This window comes from Scardinius erythrophthalmus, assembly GCF_964197995.2.
Source record: "Scardinius erythrophthalmus genome assembly, chromosome: 1".
Lineage (NCBI taxonomy): Eukaryota > Metazoa > Chordata > Actinopteri > Cypriniformes > Leuciscidae > Scardinius > Scardinius erythrophthalmus.
The window spans coordinates 11351614-11373902 of NC_138221.1; the positions used below are offsets into that span (position 1 = coordinate 11351614).

Genomic DNA, 22289 nt, shown 5'->3' on the forward strand with positions numbered 1-22289 from the left:
CTGCTAAATCACAGTATAAAAATTGTGAAGTCACAGTAAACAGCTGTCATTTCACAATTATTTACTGTAAAAATGATACGGTAACTTACTGTGAAAGTCATGCAACTGGTAACCTACAATTTATTGTAAATTTACAGTGAAATAATTAACAGTGTACTATTTCTGTTCTGAGTGTTCTTGAGTTTTGAACAATAAATCTTGTTCTTGTTCAAAGTGATCTTGTATTTTTTCTTTATTTCTAGAGCAATATAAGATATATTCTATCAAAAAGTAAAAACTTTGGAGGATAATACGAGTAATAAATCAATGCTTTGACTTGGACATTTTTGTCCTTTATGGACCTGAGTGGTAGTTTTTTTTTTTAAATCTGATACTGCATAAAAATATGAAAGCATAAAAATGAATGTTGTTGTTAACCATTGACATATCCAAGGATGTAAGGGACTGTTCGTTTTTTATTTAAGGGGCCACCGGAGGAGTTTTGAGATCTGTAGTCAAAAAGTACATGACCCTCCCTTCGCCAGCAATACATTTTTCTATGACCCTCCAAAATGATTGTGAAAAAAGGCATGACCCTCCCCGATAATTTATTGATTAGCCTACTTCTGTACTGGTTTGCGCTTGGCAAAGATGTTAGCCATTGTTTGTTTTTTTTCAACCATAAACTCTTGCTTTCTCGTCTTACTAGGGCTGTAATGATAGACCAAACCTACGATTCGGTTCGTATCACGATTTTTGACTTGATTTGAAAAAATCATGTTGTCGGTGCTGATGCGGTGTGACTCGTTCAACATGTGGGTGGCGCTGCCAATAAAGCATCTAAAAGCTGTCAAAAAGAACTGGCAAAAGTAATTATTATGAATATGTCAAATACAGCAAGGAGACATTTTAATTGTTTATTACAGTTTTTCTCGATTGGTTTGGCTCATTTCTTGAAACCGAGATGACATTCTCAAAATAACATGGACAAATCTCCAAACCAACTTGCAATTGTTCACAACAGAATGTCATTTTTCATTGGTTTTATCAAATTGCAAATGCTTTAGTACATGTCTCAAGTGAGTCTGTGCTTTTTTTCAAATGATTATGTACAAGTAGCTACAGTTAGCACAATGAGCCCACATTTAGCACATTTTCCAAATAAATAGATCTTGCTGATCTAAACTGATTAGTTGATTTTTCAGTGAAATGGTTACTCTCTCCAAAACATATCAGCATGGTTTCATTGTGTAAGTCATCATATGCACAATTGTCTGTTCAACTGTCAAAATTAGTCAAAGATATAATACCATGAAAGAATTTCTTGGAACATTTGATAAATTTATGACAGTACTTGACAATCAATCAGGTGAAATTAGAACTAACGAAGGAGCAGTTTCCCACATCTCAGATGACCAATCAAACAGTTTGTTTAGTTACCTGACAGGTGTTGTCTATGACAAGGACTGCTGCCAAAAGTATATAGACAGAGCTTGGCCCGGGGCCAGTTTCATTTGCAGTGTGAACATGGAAGCACCTCGCCAAGTACAACAGCAACTTCCTGCTCGAGGAAGAGGAGGAAGAAGAAGAGGAAGAGGAGGAGTGAGAATGCGTGGAGGAATAGGGGGAAGAGGCCGAGGAGCACGGAGGCACCATGATGTCCCAGATGAAATCCGGGCCACCCTTATTGACCACGTTATAAACCATCGCCTCACAATGGCAGAGGCAGGTCGCCGAGTGCAGCCTAATGTGCCTCGGTCTACAGTCTCCTCCATCATCAAAACCTTTCGCAGGGAAAACAGGTACAGAACTATTCTATTGAACTATTCAGTGTTGGTGTGTGTGTAGGCCTAGAGTACTGTAATATCTTCATGTGATGTTATATGATACTATAAAAATGACAAAGAAAAAAAATGGAGAAAATACTGTGAATAGTATTCCAGTCACTGTGCAGTGCATCACACTTTTAGTACCATAAAACAGCAGTACAATTACATTGGTAACTCATTTTGTAACAAATTTACAGTGTTGACCTTTGACTTGTATGTCTAGGATTGGACGACAGCCTCAAGTGGGTGGCAGAAGAAAACTTCTAAATGAACAACAAGAACGAGAAATATGCAACATGGTCATTGCAAATAATGCCATCACACTGAGACAGATTCGTAATGCAATCCTAGACAATGTAATGTTCCAAAATATAAACTCTATCAGCATCTCCACAATAGACCGGGTATTGAAGAAACATCAGATGACCATGAAACAGATTTACAGGGTACCATTTGAGAGTAACTCTGACAGAGTGAAAGAGCTGCGGTACCAGTATGTGCATGTAAGTCAACTATGGGTTGTCTATCATTGTAACACTTTTACAGTAAGACATGGTTACCACTTTTTTTTGTTTTGCTTTATCCTTTTTACCTTCAGAATCAACAATAAAAATATAACAATGTGTGCCACTATATCAGAAAGAGGTGTGGCCACACACATTCCCAGTTTAGGGCCCTACAATACACAAAAGCTCCTCAATTTTTTGGACCACCTTTATACTGATCTGATCCCGGAAAATGAGAGAGGTGAAGAAGGACCTCAGCTACCACATTATGTCATTGTGTGGGATAATGTGAACTTCCACCATGGCCCACGCATCAGAACCTGGTTCACCACCCATCCCCGGATGCTAATGGAGTTTCTTCCACCTTACTCTCCTTTCCTAAATCCAATTGAGGAGTTTTTTTCAGCTTGGAGGTGGAGGGTGTATGAGCATCAGGCTCAAGACCAGAGGGCCCTGCTGCATGCAATGGATGCTGCATGTGAGGACATCACAGGGGATCAATGTAGGGGATGGTTGAGACATTCACGCCGTTTCTTCCCTCGCTGCATCGCAAGAGAAAATATCCGTTGCGATGTGGATGAGAATTTATGGCCTAACAGAGCAGCGCGTCGATGGCCAGGAGGATGAGGATGGTGGCCAGGAAAGAGAGGGTGACAATGGTGACCACTGAAAATATTACTGTACTATAGTTCTGAAACTTTATTTACAGTATGGTAGGCTGGAGTTTTTTTTGTTTTTTGTTTGTGTTTATAACTGTTCACATTTACAGAATCCTGTATATGTTTTCTTTTCACAGTATGTTCTCTAATGTTAACATTTCTTTGTACGAATAAAAATGTTTACAGTTTCCTTGAGTATGAGTGGTTTATTGGAGGCTGATTTTACTGTAAAATCTTTTAGTTTTATTCATAGTGGTATTCTGTTGCTAGACCTGTTCCTCAGTGACAAAACGTCTAAGCATTTTGACTTGCAGTGCTTAAACAATGCCAAAGGTATAATGCATTTTGGGGGCATTGACTATTTATATGAGAAGGATATCTAGTTTTGACACATGGATAAACTGTTTTGGGAGAGATATAAGCTTTTGCAGGGGATCCATGGTGTTGTGCTAAACCATCCAGGTTATTTTGACAAAAGCACTAAATGAATGCACATGTGCCAAGGCAATTGAGAAGGATCTGTGCTATTTTGACTGTACTGACCTTTTATATGGGAAAGGAATCTGCTTTTGAAGCATGGACGAAGAGTTTGGGGAAAGATATTTGATTTTGCTAGTGAGCTATAATGTTGAGCAGAACTGTAAGACTGTTTGGCCAAATGACCTTATGGTTTTGAGAATGTCATCTCGGTTTCAAGAAATGAGCCAAACCAATCGAGAAAAACTGTAATAAACAAGTGTTTTCTGTGTCGACTGCAAAGATGAAGTTGACGATGCGTCGCGATCTTCGCAGAACGCGCCAGAGATAAATGCACATTTCATATGGATTACATAAGCAGAGAGCAGTCTGTTTTCCTTCGTTTTGAATTGTTCTGTTTAAAAGTAGACATTTCAAGCTTTCTATATATTTCTCAGGTCTAAGGCAAGTAGCCTACCTTGCGCTGATTTTCAGTTCATTTATGAGACGAGAGTCCAGTTCACTCGCCGGCACCTCCCTGAATATCTATTTTCTACTATATTCTTACTCATTAAATACAGGCAATTAGTTGATGAAATGTGGATTAAAATTAAGATACAATTAATAAAAAACGAAATTCACTTTAAAGAAAGGCTTTGTGCTTTCTGTTTGAGGTCTCTGTTAAATTTAAAGTCGCTTTCAGAGCAGTCATGTCTGTAATGGAGAACTGTCATGCCCATAACATTGTTTTTTTTTTTTTTTTTTCACATAAATGCGAACACGAAAAATAAAATAAAAAGAATATTTTATGTTCTGTGGAGGCGGATCCTTCTTCATCCAGTGGGTATATCTTTTGGTTTTGCGCAGTGTAATTCATAGAATTACTAAAAAATCTTTTGCCTTAATTTTTTGTTTTGTAAAAAATCTTTTGTTAAAGATTTTTTGTGTCACGTCACATGTGTATTTCCCTCATAGTAAATATAAAACGCGTGTTGACTGATATTTTTCTAATGTCTTGACTCCTTTGTAAAGGGAGTATGGATAGTATGGAACTAGTTTTTTGGTGTAGGTCTACATATTTTATGTTAACTTAAATAATACTAATTGTAATTTAAAGATGTGGTAGCCCTACATCTTACACATCACACTCCACTGTTATGGCGGCAATTTCAGTAGATTTACTCACTAACATTATTGTGGAAACAAAATAAGAATGGAAACTAAAATATGGTCGTATCGCGCTACAGCACACATTCTATCAGCTGCAGTTCTGGCGACATACATTCTGTCTGGCGACAAAACTCGACATACATTCACATCACATGTTAATACAGTTACACTCACAGGACACTGTGCACTTATTCGCAATCACAAAAGTTCATTATTTGCTCGTGCTTTAAAGCTTTGCCGGGTAAACATTTCATTGGCATTCTGTTCTGACATGATGATGCACCTTTTCTGAGCGCGTACTGAAGTGTGCGCGTGCACTGTCAAACAGCGCCAAACTGGATTTTTGTTGGGTCAGACCCATCTGATTTCGATAGGGGGCCGATACCGCAAGAGCAACATAGAGCTACATGGAAAAAATATGCACCCAACAAGCCACTTTGAAATTTTGCTGTTTTTATGAATATAAAAGTTGGGTGACACTCCCCCTAGACTAAAAAAAGTTGGATGACCCTCCCCTCAACAAAGAATAAAAAGACATGACCCTCCCCTATTTCCTCCGCTGGTCCTTTCCATAAATACCGAACGGTCCCTAATATTTAAAGAAAGAAAAATCTGCTTAGCATTTAGTGTATGGAAATGTTTTATTATTATTATAATTTTTATCAAAATCAACAGTGACATTATGTAAAGAAACTGGTGTTTAAGGTGTTAAAACTCTGAAAATTAATTAATGTTTGGTAATTATGATTAGAACTGATGCTGGAAAAAAAATTAAGTCAGTGAAAGTGGAAAAAAATATTAATCTATAATATTTTTATAACACTTTTTTGACAAGGACATTTTTGTCCTTTATGGACCTGAGTGGTAGCTTTTTTTTTATCTGATACTGCATTAAATATATTAATGCATCAAAATTAATGTTGTTGTTAATCATTGACATATCCAAGGCTGTAATAATCAAAGAAAAAATTATTACATAATCTTGTAATTATGTACAAATTACATATATTTAGTTATATTTAGTTTGATCTGATGTTGACAATCAATATGAACATTTCGTAAACCTCCCTCCACTGACCATTTGTTGAAAGCCAAAAATGAAACTTTTGCAGCCATTTCATAGTTGAACTGTTTATCTAAATATGATGAAGTGCTTGAATGTTTCTAACATGAATGTTCTTCAGCATCATGAATGAATGAAGAATAAACACCAACCTCTTTGTTCTTCAGGATCTTCAGTGTGTTTCATTCTGCAGGGTTCTGGATCACTCATGTTCTCACTGTCCTCTTTAATAAACTCAGTCTTTGCAGATTTCAGCTCTTCCTGAAGCTCTGATGCTCGTCTTCACTTGCAGCATTTATTGGGGAATGTTTGTGGGAGGGGCTTCAATGACCATGTGACTGATGTGGGAGGAGCTTCACTGATTATGTGATTGACATGCCCAAAGCTGATCTGCCCAAAATAAAAAAAATATATATATCAGTTGCTGAGTTTGTTTCCAATCCACTGAATGAGTGACATTTGCTTGTTGTAACTCTTCCAAATTAAACTTTATTTTTTTATCTTTTTTTCAACATTGAATCTAATACTACACATACTTAACTATTAAAAATGTGTATTGGTCAATCTCAGGCAACTTTATTTTTTTTTTTTACAAGGTTTCTAAGCAGAAGATGGACGCATGTTTTCTCAGTCCTATAACCAAAACTCATGTGCCATTTAAAAAAGCATTTCAATTAATTCCTTTGTTTTTCCCACAAGAGTTAATTTTAAATAAATTGCTGGTTACATGTTTAAATAATTGATATTTGTGAAAAAAATCACTATATATAAAGGGAAGTTAAGACAAAAAAGGGAGAAAAGAGAGGTTTGCAAATGCGTTTCGCTTCTTCCCCTGCAGGATGCCATGGATGGGTGTTTCTGGCACCGGCATAGTATATGAGTTCTCTCCATCTTATACAAAACAGAAGAAAGACAAAAGATTTAAGTCACTTTGTGGTGGACTGGCTCCCTGGAAGTATGGTGTTCACATTGTAAACTAATGCTAATGTCTACAAAATAAGTAACTGCAACCTTAAATGTTAAAGGTACAATATGATACTATGAGTACTAATATTTACAGTATTAAATCAACAAAACAAAGGACTCTACTCCTGTTACTTTAACTCACCCCTGTTCTTTTTCATATAATTCACAGGAGTTTTTAATCAAAAAGTTATCAAATACATGGCATATGGCCACATAGCATGCATGCTAATTGCATATGGACACGGAGGAAATTCTAGTGACTTACTAAAAGTTAAGAAATAGTTAAAGGGGGGGTAAAATGCTCATTTTCACTAAATCTCCTGTTAATCTTGAGTACCTATAGAGTAATATTGCATCCTTCATATCTCCAAAAAGTCTTTTGTTTTATTATATTTTTAATTGAAAGATTGGCTGTACCGAGTCTTTCCGGAAAAAAACGAGCGGCTGGGGGCGGGCCGTGTGGGCGAAGCTTAGCTGTGCTAACGCGCCGAGCTAACAACACACAGAGACATTTGTTCAACAGTTTTACTCACCGTTCCAACGCACGACCGCGAACCTTTATCATTGTGACTGCTCGATCCTTAAGCATTAGACGATCTGCAAATCCGTAGATCTGGGCTTTGTTTATAAAACAATCATCGTCGAAATGCAGGGAACAACAGTCTTACACAACTCCATTTATGCTCAGGAAAACAAACTCCATCCACTGGTGCCTTAACGCTGGGTTCTTTGGGAATCTGTGCAGGGTTGTCTTGCCCTGGCAACCAAAAACACACTTCTTTGGTGACATTGACTTCCCTAAAGCCGAGCATAGCGCTTTGATGGGCGTACTGCAGACAGTTTCTGGTCTCATTGACTTCCATAGTAGGAAAAAAATATATACTATGGAAGTCAATGAGACCAGAAACTGTGGTTACTGATATTCTTCTAAATATCTTCCTTTCTGTTCAGCAGAAGAAAGAAATTCATACAGGTTTGAAACTACATGAGGGTGAGTATATGATGACAGAATTTTCAATTTAAAAGTGAACTATTCCTTTAACCATTACCCACACCCCACCACACACACTTATTATTTTTATTTATATAAATGCATGTACTTGTATACATTTAAACAAACACATCCAGTATAATTTAATGTATTTATAAACCATTTCCAGGGATGTAAACAATAGCAACAGGCTGACATTTCCTGTTTTACTATTTTAATTTCTCCATTAAAATTATAAAAAGTTCCACATTTGGATAATAGCATTATGACAGTCGTGTTAATGTTGGTTAGAACTGAAGTGTCTTCAACTTTGTTTGAAAAAAAAAAAACAGGAAATGTTCATGGGTTAGTAGTGAAGTCAGAATTGTATTACTAGCCTACGTTATTACTCTGAAAAACACTGGTATTTGGCAAGTCCTGAAATGTTTCAAGAATCCACCCCTTCAGTGCTAATACTGACTTTTACTAACAATGTTTTTTGCTGTTTTTTTGCAGGTGGATCTGTCTTCAGAAAGCCCATATATCCAAGACACCCACTGCACTTGCAAAGCAGGATTGGGGCACTGCAACCACTTACTGGGGCTACTGTACACACTGGCTCACTACCTAAAAATGGGGCACAAATCTGTACCGCCCAGAGCAAGTAAAACCTCTTTGCCTCAAACATGGCATGTGCCATCAAGAACATTAGGACTGAAGCCAAAGTCAATCAGCAGAGTATCAATTTCTAAAATAAAACCACCAAATGCAAATCCCAAAAGAGTTAACCGAACGAGTGCTGGAATTCTCCCAAATGTTTATTGCCCAGTTCCACTTCCATTGCCCTGTGGTGAATTTGAAGATAAATTGAGGGTAAACCTAAAAACATTAGGAAGCAGAAGCCACATGTTAAAATTATTAACAGCTGGAAAGCAACAGAAAGAACTGGTCTCCACAGAGTTTGGTGAGCTACCTTTCGGGTCTGTTTTAACCTACCAGTTACCCCAGCAGACAGTGTCCTTTGAAGAGCACCCTACACTGCCTCTGCCTCCACAACCATGCTCCTACACAACTGTTTTAAACCAGAGAGAACATGATTTCTATGGAGGTTTGATCATTACACCAGAGGAATCACTACACCTGGAAAGTGGAACGAGGGACCAAAGCAGCACCACTTGGCATCGACTACGTGCAGAGAGGATTACATCAACATCTTTCAAGCAAGTCTGTTGTAGAGTTAAAGACTTTGAAAAGCTAGCTGCTAACATGCTTGCTAAAAAAACAGTTCAAACAAATGCAATGAAAAGAGGCATACAACTTGAACCTGTTGCTGCTGCAGATTATGAAGCACACACTGGAAACAAAGTGTTCCCTTGTGGCTTAATAATTAATTATCATGCCCCACATCTAGGAGCCTCTCCTGACAGGAAAGTAGTTGACGTGGCAGCGGATCCAGTCCACGGACTTCTTGAAATAAAATGCCCAAACAAAGACAGTTTCAAAGACTGCTCATATTTGAGAAGTGCAGCAGGGAACTACACTTTAAAAAAGACCCACGAGTACTACTATCAAGTTGTTGGACAAATGGGGATAAGTGGGTTTACATGGTGTGATTTTTTTGTAAAATGTAAAAATGATAACCACATTGAACGCATCTATTTCAACAGAGATGAATGGGAGGAGATGAAGGGTAAGCTTGATTTTTTCTTTTTCAGCTGTTTCTTACCTGCTTTGTGCAACAAGAGAGTGTAAACAGAATCAAAACCAAAACGACCTTGTGCTATGAACTGTAATGCAGGAATATTCTTAAAGAGATAATCCTCTTTTTTAAAATAAAAATCCTATCATCATTTACTCACCCTCATGTTGTTTCAAACCTGTATGAGTTTCTGTCTTCTGCATAACACAAAAGAAGGTATTTTGAAGAATATGGGTAAACAAACAGTTGATGGCCATTGACTTACATTGTACCCATATTCTTCAAAATATCTTCTTTTGTGTTATGCAGAAGACAGAAACTCATACAGGTTTGGAACAACATGAGGGTGAGTAAATGACTGGATTTTCATTTTTGGGTGAACTATCCCTTTAAATGTAAATATATATACATATATTTTTTTTTTTTATGTACATAATTTTTAATCTTTTACTTATCCGCTTTACAGTGTAAATGTGATCAAACAGTCAAGTAAAATGCAGAAATGTTCTTTGTTTTAAAATATATATTGTTGTACTTGTCAAATACTCACCTTGTCATTAACTTCTGTCTGAAACAATATTTTTAAATGTTCACGATTTTTAATTTTACTTATCCACTTTACAGTGTAAATGTGATCAAACAAATCAAACAGTCAAGTTTAATGCAGAAATGTTCTTTGTTTTAAAATATATATTGTTGTATTCTTTGTCAAATACTCACCTTATGTCATTAACTTCTGTCTGTGAAACTATTTTTAAATGTACATGATTTTTCATCTTTTACTTATCCACTTTACAGTGTAAATGTGATCAAACAAATCAAACAGTCAAGTTTAATGCAGAAATGTTCTTTATTGTTTTTAAATATTTATATTTTCAATTGTAATATTCTCTCATATGTTTTTATATAATTATTTTAAATGCAAAATGTAAAAATGTTAATAGACAAATGTCTTTACAAAGAAAGATAAATTAAAAGGTAAACATACTCAGTAAAAATGTGTATTCTTATGTCCACTTATAGGGATAGTTACAGGAAATTCACCTAAATCCATGTGTACTATGTCTGTGTGACCTTTAAATGTTCACTCAAAAAACTTTGTTCACTCAAAACAGTGGACCATGGAAATTTGTGAGTATAGCACACACTGTCCAGAGCTGATTTACAGAACCAGCCAATGACAGAGGAATCACACGATCGAAAATGTGAAATTCCTTAATTAGTCGAATGGCCCGTTCAATGTGGATTCTCAAACGAGCTATGTTTTGTGTGCGTGCAATTTCCTCATTGTTGAACTGCCCACTTGGGCCAAGAAACGGTGGGACAACTAGTGTGGCATGAATTTCATCCAGTAGGTCTTTAATTAAAAACCCTTTGTCCACCATCACTGCATCGCCCTCTTGAAGAAGATCTAGAATGCCAGATGATTTGGTTATCTCTTTATCAGAAATGCATCCTGTGTAAAGACTGCTTACAAAAGTCATGCTTCCATCAGGTGAAATTCCAACCAGAGACTTGAGTGTTGTTGTATGGGGCGCCGTTTGTAAAGAGGCTCACGCTGAAAATAACAGCAACATTTTGTCACATTTAGCTTCAAACAATGTTTAAAAAACTGGTATGAATTTTTGACGGTCACTTTTTACCACATTTACAATAATATTTGTCAACTTAGAGATATTTTAAATAGTTAAATCTAAATATTAAATGTTACACCTAAATGTTAAATGTTAAATCTAAATGCTAAATCTAAATCTAAATGTTAAATCTAAATCTAAATGTTAAATATAAATCTAAATCTAAATGTTAAATCTAAATGTTAAATGTTAAATCTAAATCTAAATGTTAAATCTAAATATTAAATCTAAATCTAAATGTTAAATCTAAATGTTAAATCTAAATCTAAATGTTAAATCTAAATGTTAAATCTAAATGTTAAATCTAAATCTAAATGTTGAATCTAAATATAAATGTTAAATCTAAATGTTAAATCTAAATCTAAATGTTGAATCTAAATCTAAATGTTAAATCTAAATCTAAATGTTGAATCTAAATGTTTGGGTTGAAACTAAATATTTAACTAATATGCAAATTCAAAATGTCGGTAACAGGAAGTGCCAAAATAAAAGCTCGAGGTGGTCAGTGTGTGTTTATAGCATGGTTTATAGTGTCAAATAACGAATAAAAACCATCTCATCCGAGGAAATGGACTCTTGGACATAGATTATCGTGATAATAACTACCTAAAATAATAAACACGTTTGGAGAAACTGTATTTGAAGAGTTGGCTAGTGTCACTTTTATGAAAAGTGCGGGACTTATGACCTGTAGCCATAATAGCCAGCCACTAGGGGGCTCACTTTGACTGAATGTCATGTCATTACCCTGCTGAAAAAAACAATAGAAACCATTACAGAATTGCTAATGGTTTCCACTACAAAACCATTACAAACCATCAGCCGTTAACCATTAAAACCATTACCAAGTGGAGTCCATTACGTAGTGTGTTTTGGGCCATATTCCATTAGGATTTATTGGTTTTAAGGGTTTCCATTACAAATTTGTATTGGTCATGATTTGTATTTTAATGGTTTCCATTACAGTTTTTGTATTGGTTCTGATGGTTTCATTACAAATTTGTATTGGTCTTGAATTGCACATATTTAATGGTTTCCATTACAGTTTTTGTATTGGTTCTGATGGTTTCATTACAAATTTGTATTGGTCTTGAATTGCACATATTTAATGGTTTCCATTACAGTTTTTGTATTGGTTCTGATGGTTTCATTAAAAATTTGTATTGGTCTTGAATTGCACATATTTAATGGTTTCCATTACAGTTTTTGTATTGGTTCTGATGGTTTCATTACAAATTTGTATTGGTCTTGAATTGCACATATTTAATGGTTTCCATTACAGTTGTGTATTGGTTAAGATTTGTAGGTTTGATGCTTTTAGCTGTTAATAATTAGGACATTAACTATAGTTTTTAATAAATTAATTTGAATTATAACTACTATTATACACAATTGATATAAACTTCACACCAACTTTTCAATAGCTTACAGCTCAGGTTTTGTTTTGCAAAAAGAACATGCACCCGAAATACAAACTATATACAGTATTAAGACCTGCTTTTTTACTCAACCCAGCTGGAAATAAACATCTGACACAAAATATTAATATTACATTTTTATTACTTAATTCAGTTTTTTTACATTAACACATTGTGTGTCTTCACTTGGGCTGACTGAGACCTGCAACAAGAAGGAGAATTCATTAGGACAATGTACCTCTTAAACCACATTACCAGTACATAAGATTATTCATACATTATATATTTATATATATTCATCCAACATCTTTGGGCGTACTTTGAGCAGATTCAAGATCTTTGTAAACTTTACAGCATTACAGTCATCTTTTATTTAATCTTCTCCAGGTGTAGGTTTTAAATTATAAAACAGATAGTTCAACTAGGATGCACCGAAATCATTTAAGTGATAAATAAATAAATACATAGGTAAATTGGCTATTTGGCTAAACTGATTTACCAGTATTTTTTAAAAAGTCCTGTTCACACACGATCTCTTAACAGTAATTCACCAGTGAGGACTATGTGTGAAAGGGGCTAATGATGTAATGAGGTCCCAGGTGTTTGTTATGTTTTAGAGTTTTACAGTGGCTTATAAAGCAATTCAGCCAATCATGAGGACCGGAACCATCCATTTTACAACACTACTCGAGCACTCAAGAAGTGTAGGAACTGATGTGTCAAAGAAAGTGGTCAAGCTTTCAACAAAAAAAGCTGCTCAACAGTTACCCAATGAAATGATGAACATATAAATCTACAAAGATATTATTTCAACCCTTTATTCAAAAACAGAACTGACAGTGTTTTTTTTTTCAAAGATGTTATAATCTTTAACAAAATGTTTGACATTGTTTGACAAGCACATGCACACAAAAGTCTCGCGCAGTTGGATAATAGGTAATAATTGCAATACAACCCCTTCAGGCTGATTCAAGACGGGGTTGTATTTGCTATAACAATCGCCTCGCTATACATTATCCCTTACTTAAGAAATGGGTATTTAAATACTTACCAGTGATAGTTTTTGTCCTGTTTATATCACTGATCTTCTCAGCCAGGTATTTCCGTACACTTAGGAGGCGCTTATTTATTTCCTCTGAGGTGTGACCCCTTTCCTCCAGCCTCTGAGACAGACACTCTGTTTAGAACACACACACACACACACACACACACACACACACACACACACAAATAAATAAATACATTTTTTACTTCAAGTACTGATCATGACTAATGATTTACCAAATAATTTGTAAATACAAAGTGTTTTGTGTACAATGTGATAATGGAATGACAATAATTCGAGGATGTACTGGAAAAAAAGTAGCACCAGGATGCTTTTCAGAGTAATTAAAACATTTTAAATCTGACCACACAGGAAATTAAGTAGAATATGATGCTTGACAACTGAAATCTGAAGTTATACAGTGACAATTTAAGGAGGTAGAGCACACAGAACCACAAAGCTCCAGGTGCTGGTTGCTCCAGCTGGACATACACCCGGTTGTGTTTTTTAATTCAAGTACTGATCATGACTAATGATTTACCGATTATTTTTTCAGGAGCAGCTTCTTAGCAAAACCAGCTATATACTGACCCTCGTTTATAAAGCAGTCTGGTGAGAAATGATTCGCGAAACATGAAAGCATTGACGTTGATCGTGGGGAATATTCCCTTTGAAAACAAAACTCTGCCACTGCGTCTTCAGCGGTTTGGATTTAGGAACATCAAAATGACTGCTGTGTTCCTTATTTAGTTTATTAGTTTATAATAACGTGGACAGTGTCTTTTGATAAAAGAGCAGCTTTAGCCTCTACGGCTAATTTCCAGCTGTAGTCCCCGGCCAGTTGTTAATAGGCATACATTTACATTTAGTCTTTTTTTAGCGTTCTGGGGTAGCGTTCTGAATCATCTGTAGTGGTTTAATTGCACATGATGGAAGTCCAGCCAGAAGAGCATTGCAGTAAGCCTAGATATGACCAGAGTCTGGACGAGAAGTTGTGTTGCATGCTCAGTTAGGTAAGGCCTGATCTTCCTGATGTTGTGCAGTGCAAACCGGCATGATCAAGCTGTCTTTAACTAAAAATCGACTAAAAATGACGTTAGAAAAATCAAGAGCCTACCAATTAATCGACTAGTCAACTGGGAGATTACAGCCTAGGGTTGTAACGGTATACCGGTATGACGATTTATCACGATATTGGCATGTACGATTATCATATCGTAAATATTTGCCAATCCACGGTTTTGAAAAAAAAAAAATTAAACCAGATCTCATCTGCGCATATGCAACTTCTTTTCACTTGACTGCTTAGACTCCACCCATACATGTGCGCTCGTTTTCCCCTATGGTTTTCCCCCGCCGAAAACAAGTAACGTTATACTTTTGTTATCTGAAAAACGAACGCGGGATTTTCCTCGAAGATGGGTTTAGAGTGCGGATCGGGCCGAATTTTTCTGTCCGAGCCCGGCACGCGTCCGAAAGAGCAGTAACCGAACCCGACCCGAGTCCGACAGGCATAAAGATATGTCCGAGCCCTCACATATACTAATGTGCCACAAACAGGACTTTAATATCACCAACCATTCCCATGTTATTACGGTGTATCCATATACATGGCCCACCCTGTATATTCTGCTTGTTCTGTGTGAATGAGCAGCGCCATTTCGCCTAGTACATACTCAAATATGTGTGACGACGCTCATGGTGTTTAAAGCGTCTGCCGTCTCACTCATATGAGGACGTGAACACATGAACATATCCAGAGCTGCTCTGCTTTTATTTAAAAGAATCATCATCAAATACACTCTGACTGAAACTCATAGGTGTTTAGTACAACCTGTCAAAATAAAAGTTCGATTTAGCTTAAAGAAATGTTACTATTGTACAATAGAATATAGCTTAGTTATAACAACAACAATAATAAAGTTTATTTAAACATTAAGAAATATAGTTTTGTGTCTGTTTTAATTTAGTAACCCTATCCAGACAAACAAAAGTTGTTACATTTCATCTGATTGCATTTTCAATAATATATTTGTATTAAATCATAGAATCCAGACAAATTATATCAGACAAGTTACCCAGAATTTCTGAGGAAATAAAATACATTTCATAAGACTCTACTATCTTATAATTAACTTAAATAATAATTAATAAATTAAGAATAAAAATAATTTAAGGTTTTATGAATTCAATTGATTAGACATGTTTGTTCAAATGGGAATTTATTTTTTCTTTCTTATTTTTTCCAAAAGATAGACTCACACAAAAAAGTTTTTTTTTTTCATTAAAAAAGTTTGTTTTAATAAACCATATGTTCAACCAAAAAACCCTATCTGTTTTCATTAATTTAAGGGGCATTGTAGCAGATGATTAAAATAATAATAAGGATTGTTTAATACCGTATATCATGAAACCGTGATATTTTCTGAGACGATTATCATACCGTGAAAATCTCATACCGTTACAACCCTATTACAGCCCTAGTGTCTTGTGTTGAGATTTAATTATAGCTAAATTTGACAGTTTTACCTTTGATAGCGGAGATCTTTTCTGGACTCAGAGGTGGTTTTGCCTCAGCCTCAGGTTTTGCGTTACATTTCATCCCCGTAACACTCCTCTGTTTGAGGACTGTGGTACCCCATATGACTACAGCTAAGCTCTTGCAGAATTTTGAGTCCCCCTCTAATCTCCTCACGATGTCCCACTTTCCTGTGGGTATCAGGACTCCATGTCCTAGATCCTGAAAGAAAAAAAAAAAAAAAAAAACATTAATATGCATAAGACCATTTTACCTCATTTAAAAGTAGAGGTCGACCATTATATTGGTTTTACTGATTACTTGGCACCAATAGGTAGCAGGTAACTAAGGGGGCCATGGCGATGCAGGTAGTTTGAGGAGTCATGTAGGACTGGCCTCCGTGGCTCTTGACTTGACTCTTGGCCACGATGGCTGGAGAAGTATGTACTTTTTTGCGTATTTTGTGGTTGGGTATTATTTAAATGAGGAACATTATGACTTCATGAGATCCAGAAAAATTGTATTATGAATTTATAATGCATGACTACCGTGCTGTTTCAGGGCTCGCAAAATTTCAAAATCGCTGGTAGCCCTTCGGGCAGGCTCTCTTCGTATTTTGGTAGCCCCGAAATGAATTTTACTAGCCCAGATAAAAAGACAATTTTTAATGTAGAAAATTTGTTAGGAGTCAAAACAATGAATCAAAAACCTTTTCAAAACACAAAATATCAACAAATATGCATCTGGTTCTAACTGAACTGAAATGTGTGTGACCAGTATGGAACATGAATCAGTGTGTCTGTGGCTCAGCCCCCAATGAGGGTATGAAAAAACAAACAAAAAAAACACGTAACACTTTAGTTTAGGGTCTAATGCTCACTATTAAGTTTCATTAACATGCAGATGGCAGGGTTTTATCATCACTGAGGTCCCGAATGTGAGGCAGGCTAGTCAGGGGGGTTCGGGGGCACCCCGAGAAAATGTTGATTTCTCTGATCTACATATGTGCATTTTAAGATGTTTTAAAGGCCAAAAAAATGGATAACAATAGCTTTAAAACCATGTAAGTGGGCAGCTGATTATTTTTCTCTCCTCATCAGCACACTCCTATTGATACTTTGCAGTCACGTGACTACCATGGATACCTGGCGGGCAACAAACGGGTATTTCCAACGTAGAGTCCTGTAGTTCCAGGTCTTTCTAGTAGCTATCAAGTCTGTTAGCGAGCTAGCTGCATATGGACTAGGATTAACTCCAAGATAATAACTCCTAAATTGTGTAAAGCAGACAAGTTTTTTAAAGATAATAGAGCAGTAATAATTCCTCCGTAAATAATCTAACGTTAGCTCTACTGTTGGGTCATCTCTGGTTCTCATTGAAAATCATAGATATCGCAAACCTCAAAACAACCTATCACACACTTCTGTTATTGTTAGCAAAAGACGACAGCTGTTACTGTACGTTCACACCGCCACCGGCGAGAGCGTCAAAGTGCCCGGAAATCATTCATTTTCAATGAATTTTGCTGCTCTCGCCAGCGGCGGTGTGAACATAACGTTACAGTTAGTCTAGCTTAGATTCATAACACAAACAGCTGACTCGCCGAACCAGCTGGTAAATATTGGTGGTGTTGATTGACAAAACTACAGTAACTTAAAGACACGATTAATTACATGATCATACACCCATTGTGTTCAAACAAATGTTGAAATTACCTTTGATGGTAATAGGCACAGACGTGTGTATACTGTGAAGGTTGCTTATCTCATCAACTATCTGGCATGTCGTTTACACCTCAAAACACCAACTTTTGTATAGTAAAACTGGCGACCCTTGATTAGTTTACTGGGTTTCGTTGCTGGAGAACGACGTTCTTGCCCGCCAGACAGTACTTGTGACGTCAAGTGCAAAGTATCAATTCTCTTTCTTTTTCTCTTGCTCTGTCTCTTCCCCTCCTAAAGCTGAGCTTTGACTGATATAGGCTTTTCATTTTTGTCTGTCAGTGAAGTAAACATAGGGTCAACTGATAGGTTGATTTATGAATCATTTTCTCAGACACATTCCTTTACTGAAAGCTACTAAGAAAGCTAGGTAGCCTAACTAAGTTTATTAAATTCATTCACAATATGTACACATTCATTATTGATCTTCTTCCTAATATAGGGCCGTAGACAGGGCTTTATAAATCAAAGAGGTCCTACATTTAAGGTTATTAGGGAGTTCAAATTTTTTATTTCTCTGATATGTCCATTTCAAGACGTTTGAAGGCCAAAAAAGGATAAGAAATAGCTTTAAAACAATGTCAGCGGGCAGTAGATTATGTGTCAATACTTGCTCTCACTTCTTATACATTACTCTTTCTTCTTCTCTCAGTCTCCTCATCTTGCCCTGTCTCTTCCCCTCCTAAAGCTGAACTTTTTTTAATTTACTGAAGGCTACAAATTGTATATTAATTCTCAATATGTACACATTCATTATTAATCTTGTGCCTAACATGAAAACGGATTTGTTAATGCTCTGTTAAATGTCCCCTCACAATGACAGTAAACTAATTATTAGTCACGTTACATAGGCCTATTTTCAGTTCAAAATGGCGAAATTCGACAAAAGTATATTCGTTTGTCTGATTATTTTTGTCATTCGTTTCACATTTATGACCTAAAAAAACTGTCAAATATGAAATGTTTAGTTTAGCTACTAACATCTTATCTCGCACTTGACCGTAAACTGAGTCGCTCTGCTCAAATTCGCTCTCAGCAGCTTCTGTGAATATAAACCCTGCCTACTTTGATTTGATTGGTCATCTCAAATATTCTGACATTGACAGACCAATGAGACTCAGGTGAACACACACACACACACACACACACACACACACACACACACACACACACACACACACACCCTGTTTCTGATATGTGCTCTGCTCTGCGCTGCTGCGGATTGAAGATGAAGACGCGTTGAATCTGATTATAACAAGACTGAAGCGAACACTATTTCAGATAGCCCGTCGGGCAGGCCGGTTATGCATTTTGGTAGCCCGACTTGAAAACACAATAGCCCCGGGACGTCGGGCAGCCGATTTTGCGAGCACTGTGTTTCATTGTGATTAATCGTGCAGCCCTAGTTTAAAATAAGAATACTAATACCACAGCTGAATAAAAAAATTTGTAAGGGTATACAGGGATAAACTAGATAACCTGGCTTCTCAAGACTCCCCTGCTTTGCATTAAAATGATAGGAATATGTAGAGTTTGTGTTTTACAGTCTACGAAATACCTTGTCATCCCTGTGTCTTATGCTCTGCTCCTCTGCTTCTGGACCTTGAACTGGCTGCTGTGGGAGTGGAGTCTGGCCTGCAGAAGAGGACTGTGGCTCCTTTTGTGTTACTGTAATATCAGAGTAAAGGCCCATTCACACCAAGAATGATAACTATATTCGTTTTTTTTATCAATCACTGCCTATAACTTACATTTGAATGTGTCCAATTCTTTCTAAGAACTTTAAAAACATGCATGTAAAATTAATAGTCAAACAGTTTGAAAATGCTCACGTTTGAGTATTATAGCCGTTTGCTCCTCTGCTGGTTCTTCTGGACCGTGAACTGGCTGCTGTGGGAGTGAAGTGTGGCCTGCAGAAGAGGTCTGTGGCTCCTTTTGTGTTACTGTAATATCAGATTAAGCAACACTTTTAATAGTTTTGTTGCAATAAAAAATAAAAAATCACAGGCTATAACTTACATTTGAATATGTCCAATTCTTTCTAAGAACTTTAAAAACATGCATGTAAAATGAATAGCCAACCAGTTTGAAAATGCTCACTTTTTTTGTTTTGGAAGAGCTCCTCTTGGAGATGAAGGTTTAACCGCCTTAGCTGCTGCAGTTCAGCTTTCGTGTCCCTATTCTCTTCTTTTAAACATTTAATTTTCTTCTCTTTTTCTTCATTACTCATCTCCTCCTCTCGCATCCTTTTTTTGATGTTGTAGTACTTGTCTTGCAGTTCCTTGTGCACATCCAAGGGGACATACTCATTGTGTGTTTCGTAACTGCTCTGGACAACTTTTTTCTTTTCTTTTAGGATTTCCATTAAAGTTTTCCGTTTCTGTATGCTTTGGACTGCTGGCTTTTTTTTTTTCTGGTCATTTGTCTTGTCACACTATAAAATAAACCAAAAATATTTTTTTAACAGCAGAATTTACAGACATATGTCATAGTGACCGACTGATAGGGAACTACATTTCCCATGATGCTATTTAGATAATTTCACTGAAATTACAGATTCAGAGAACTGAAACAAGCAAAATGCAAAGTGTGTAATGTTGTGATTAACCTCATAGCTTTGATTGGTTTGGTTCATGACTTACAACACTTTAATGGAGACTATTTTTTAAATCCCTATGGTATAAATTTATGAAAAAACTACCTCCAATGCTGAAAAATGTGCAGCAATAATGCACTCAATTGTATTACTTAAGAGATGCATTAGCCTACATAGCTTACAGATGGATTCTTGGAGCTTTTGGTAGATGACCAGTCTTCCTCATCACTGTTGAGTGGGGGTATTGAGATTCGCTCGCGCTTTAATTCCTCTTCAGATTCTGAAGAATAGAAGAAAAAATAACTACAGTTCTTTGTCACCACCAGTAAATATGTTAAGTGGTTGTTTGAGAATCTTTTGTAACAGTAACTGTAATACCCACATCTATGATTCCAGCAGTGCAACAAATAGTTTGACTGATATACTTATATATAGTGTAGCTTTAAATACCTACCAGCCAGTTTTAATATCTGTGCTTTGTAGTATTGCCCCTGGTCCTCTGGCGATTTCTTCCACAAAATGTTATATTTTTTCTTTGTTTCAAAATCTTTCACATCTTTTGGACAGAAGCCTTTTATGTGGTCCAAGGGCACTATCTGTCGGATGTTGTCGTCGATATAACGGACGTAGGCAAACATGCTAACATACAAGACAAACGACAGTTAATAAAAACACATTTTATATAAATTACTTTGTATTGGCAATACAAAATGTTTTATTTGTGAATAATTACCTTGCAGCCACTCTCTGTTGCAAGCCAACGTTAAGTTACTTGCTCTGTTTCACTAGAATGCAAATAACCAAATTACAAGAAACATGACATAAAGGTCAAATAAAACGAATGAAATGGCATGTTTATTAGGCTGCTGTCGACCTAAAGCACGAATAACGTAACATATCGGATTGTTTAACTGTTTACGTTCACTTAAGACATATTCTCAACCAACTGTATACTACTGGGCAAGACATTGACTGTGAAATTAATTCGGTAACGTTAGCTGCTTATTTGCTACTTGCACTCTGTCTGTGTCAGCCTTTAATTACTTTTTTTTATACTATCAACAGACTTAACCTTACGTGGCAACGTATGTTAATAAGCAGTCTTACTTACTGTAGCAATGTTGATTTTACATTTAAGTATAAATACATACACAGCCCGTTATCAGCTAACAATGGCTGGCGGTCCACCAGCATTGGGCGGCAAAAGTCAGCGGCTTGACACGGTCGGACAAAATATTATAATATAACAAAATATAACACCATCGGCAACACGACCAATCTGGACCAACAGTCTAAACCGTGGTATGCCAGAAAACACTTATTATGAACCAGCGGCTCGGTAGCGGACCGGGAAGGTGGTCCGCTGGAATAACGATGAGCAAAACGCCAGTGGGCCGCCAACTTTGCCACTGGTGGGCCGCCATCGGCCCGCTGGGCCTATGTTATAGTCTACCTCAATAGCGGACAGGGCAGAAAAGTAAATATTGCATCGAAAATAACAGGAATGAAAAGTATTAATGACACTTACCTGACAGAAAAAGTAAAAAAGGGTGGTTCGTGAACGAGCAGATCAGTTTAAATTATTATACCGTTATTTCAGTTGGAACTGTCACGCGCAAGCTAAGCTCCGCCCCCTTTTTGCGTGATCAACATCTCGTCTCAAGCACTTTTTTCATCATTATTTATTTTTCGGGACAAATATGCGTAGAAATAGGCAAAAATATAAGCTATACCTGGAACCTCAAAGTAAGACAAAGATACCTCGCCAGACAGTGTGTAGATATGACAGGCCAGGTGTTGATGTTGACGAGGAAGAGAGCCAAACAGCCAATGAAACAGGTACCGTAGACGTAGACTATCACGCTTATTATCCAGTAGGATTGTCCCGATTATTTGAATACATTTTATTGTTAAAAAATGTAAATAAAAACGTTAGTACATAGGACGGAGGTGATCCAGCAAAGTCTGACATACTTACTGAAGAATAACTTTTGATTTTTAATTGACAAATAAATAGGCTAAATAAAAACCCAGAGAAATATCCGATTCTCATCGGATAT

The 22289-nt window shown here is 36.5% G+C and overlaps 1 protein-coding gene across 2 annotated transcripts; it reads right to left on the reverse strand.

Annotated features, from left to right (window-relative positions):
* Positions 1 to 12475: 12475 nt before the first annotated feature.
* On the reverse strand, positions 12476 to 21903 carry LOC308691546 (uncharacterized protein). 2 transcript variants are annotated; one of them, XM_081366896.1, is made up of 10 exons: positions 21341 to 21668; positions 20963 to 21014; positions 20684 to 20868; positions 20412 to 20509; positions 19734 to 20067; positions 19466 to 19576; positions 19192 to 19301; positions 15924 to 16134; positions 13401 to 13526; positions 12476 to 12551 (listed from the first exon to the last, which is right to left on the reverse strand). In XM_081366896.1, exons 3-10 carry the CDS (start codon positions 20865 to 20867, stop codon positions 12532 to 12534), a joined length of 1194 nt encoding a protein of 397 aa, XP_081223022.1. In that variant the 5' UTR covers position 20868; positions 20963 to 21014; positions 21341 to 21668; the 3' UTR covers positions 12476 to 12531. The 2 variants fall into 2 exon arrangements, with proteins under 2 accessions (XP_081223022.1, XP_081223021.1); XM_081366895.1 differs by having other exon boundaries at positions 20963 to 21903.
* Positions 21904 to 22289: the final 386 nt, after the last annotated feature.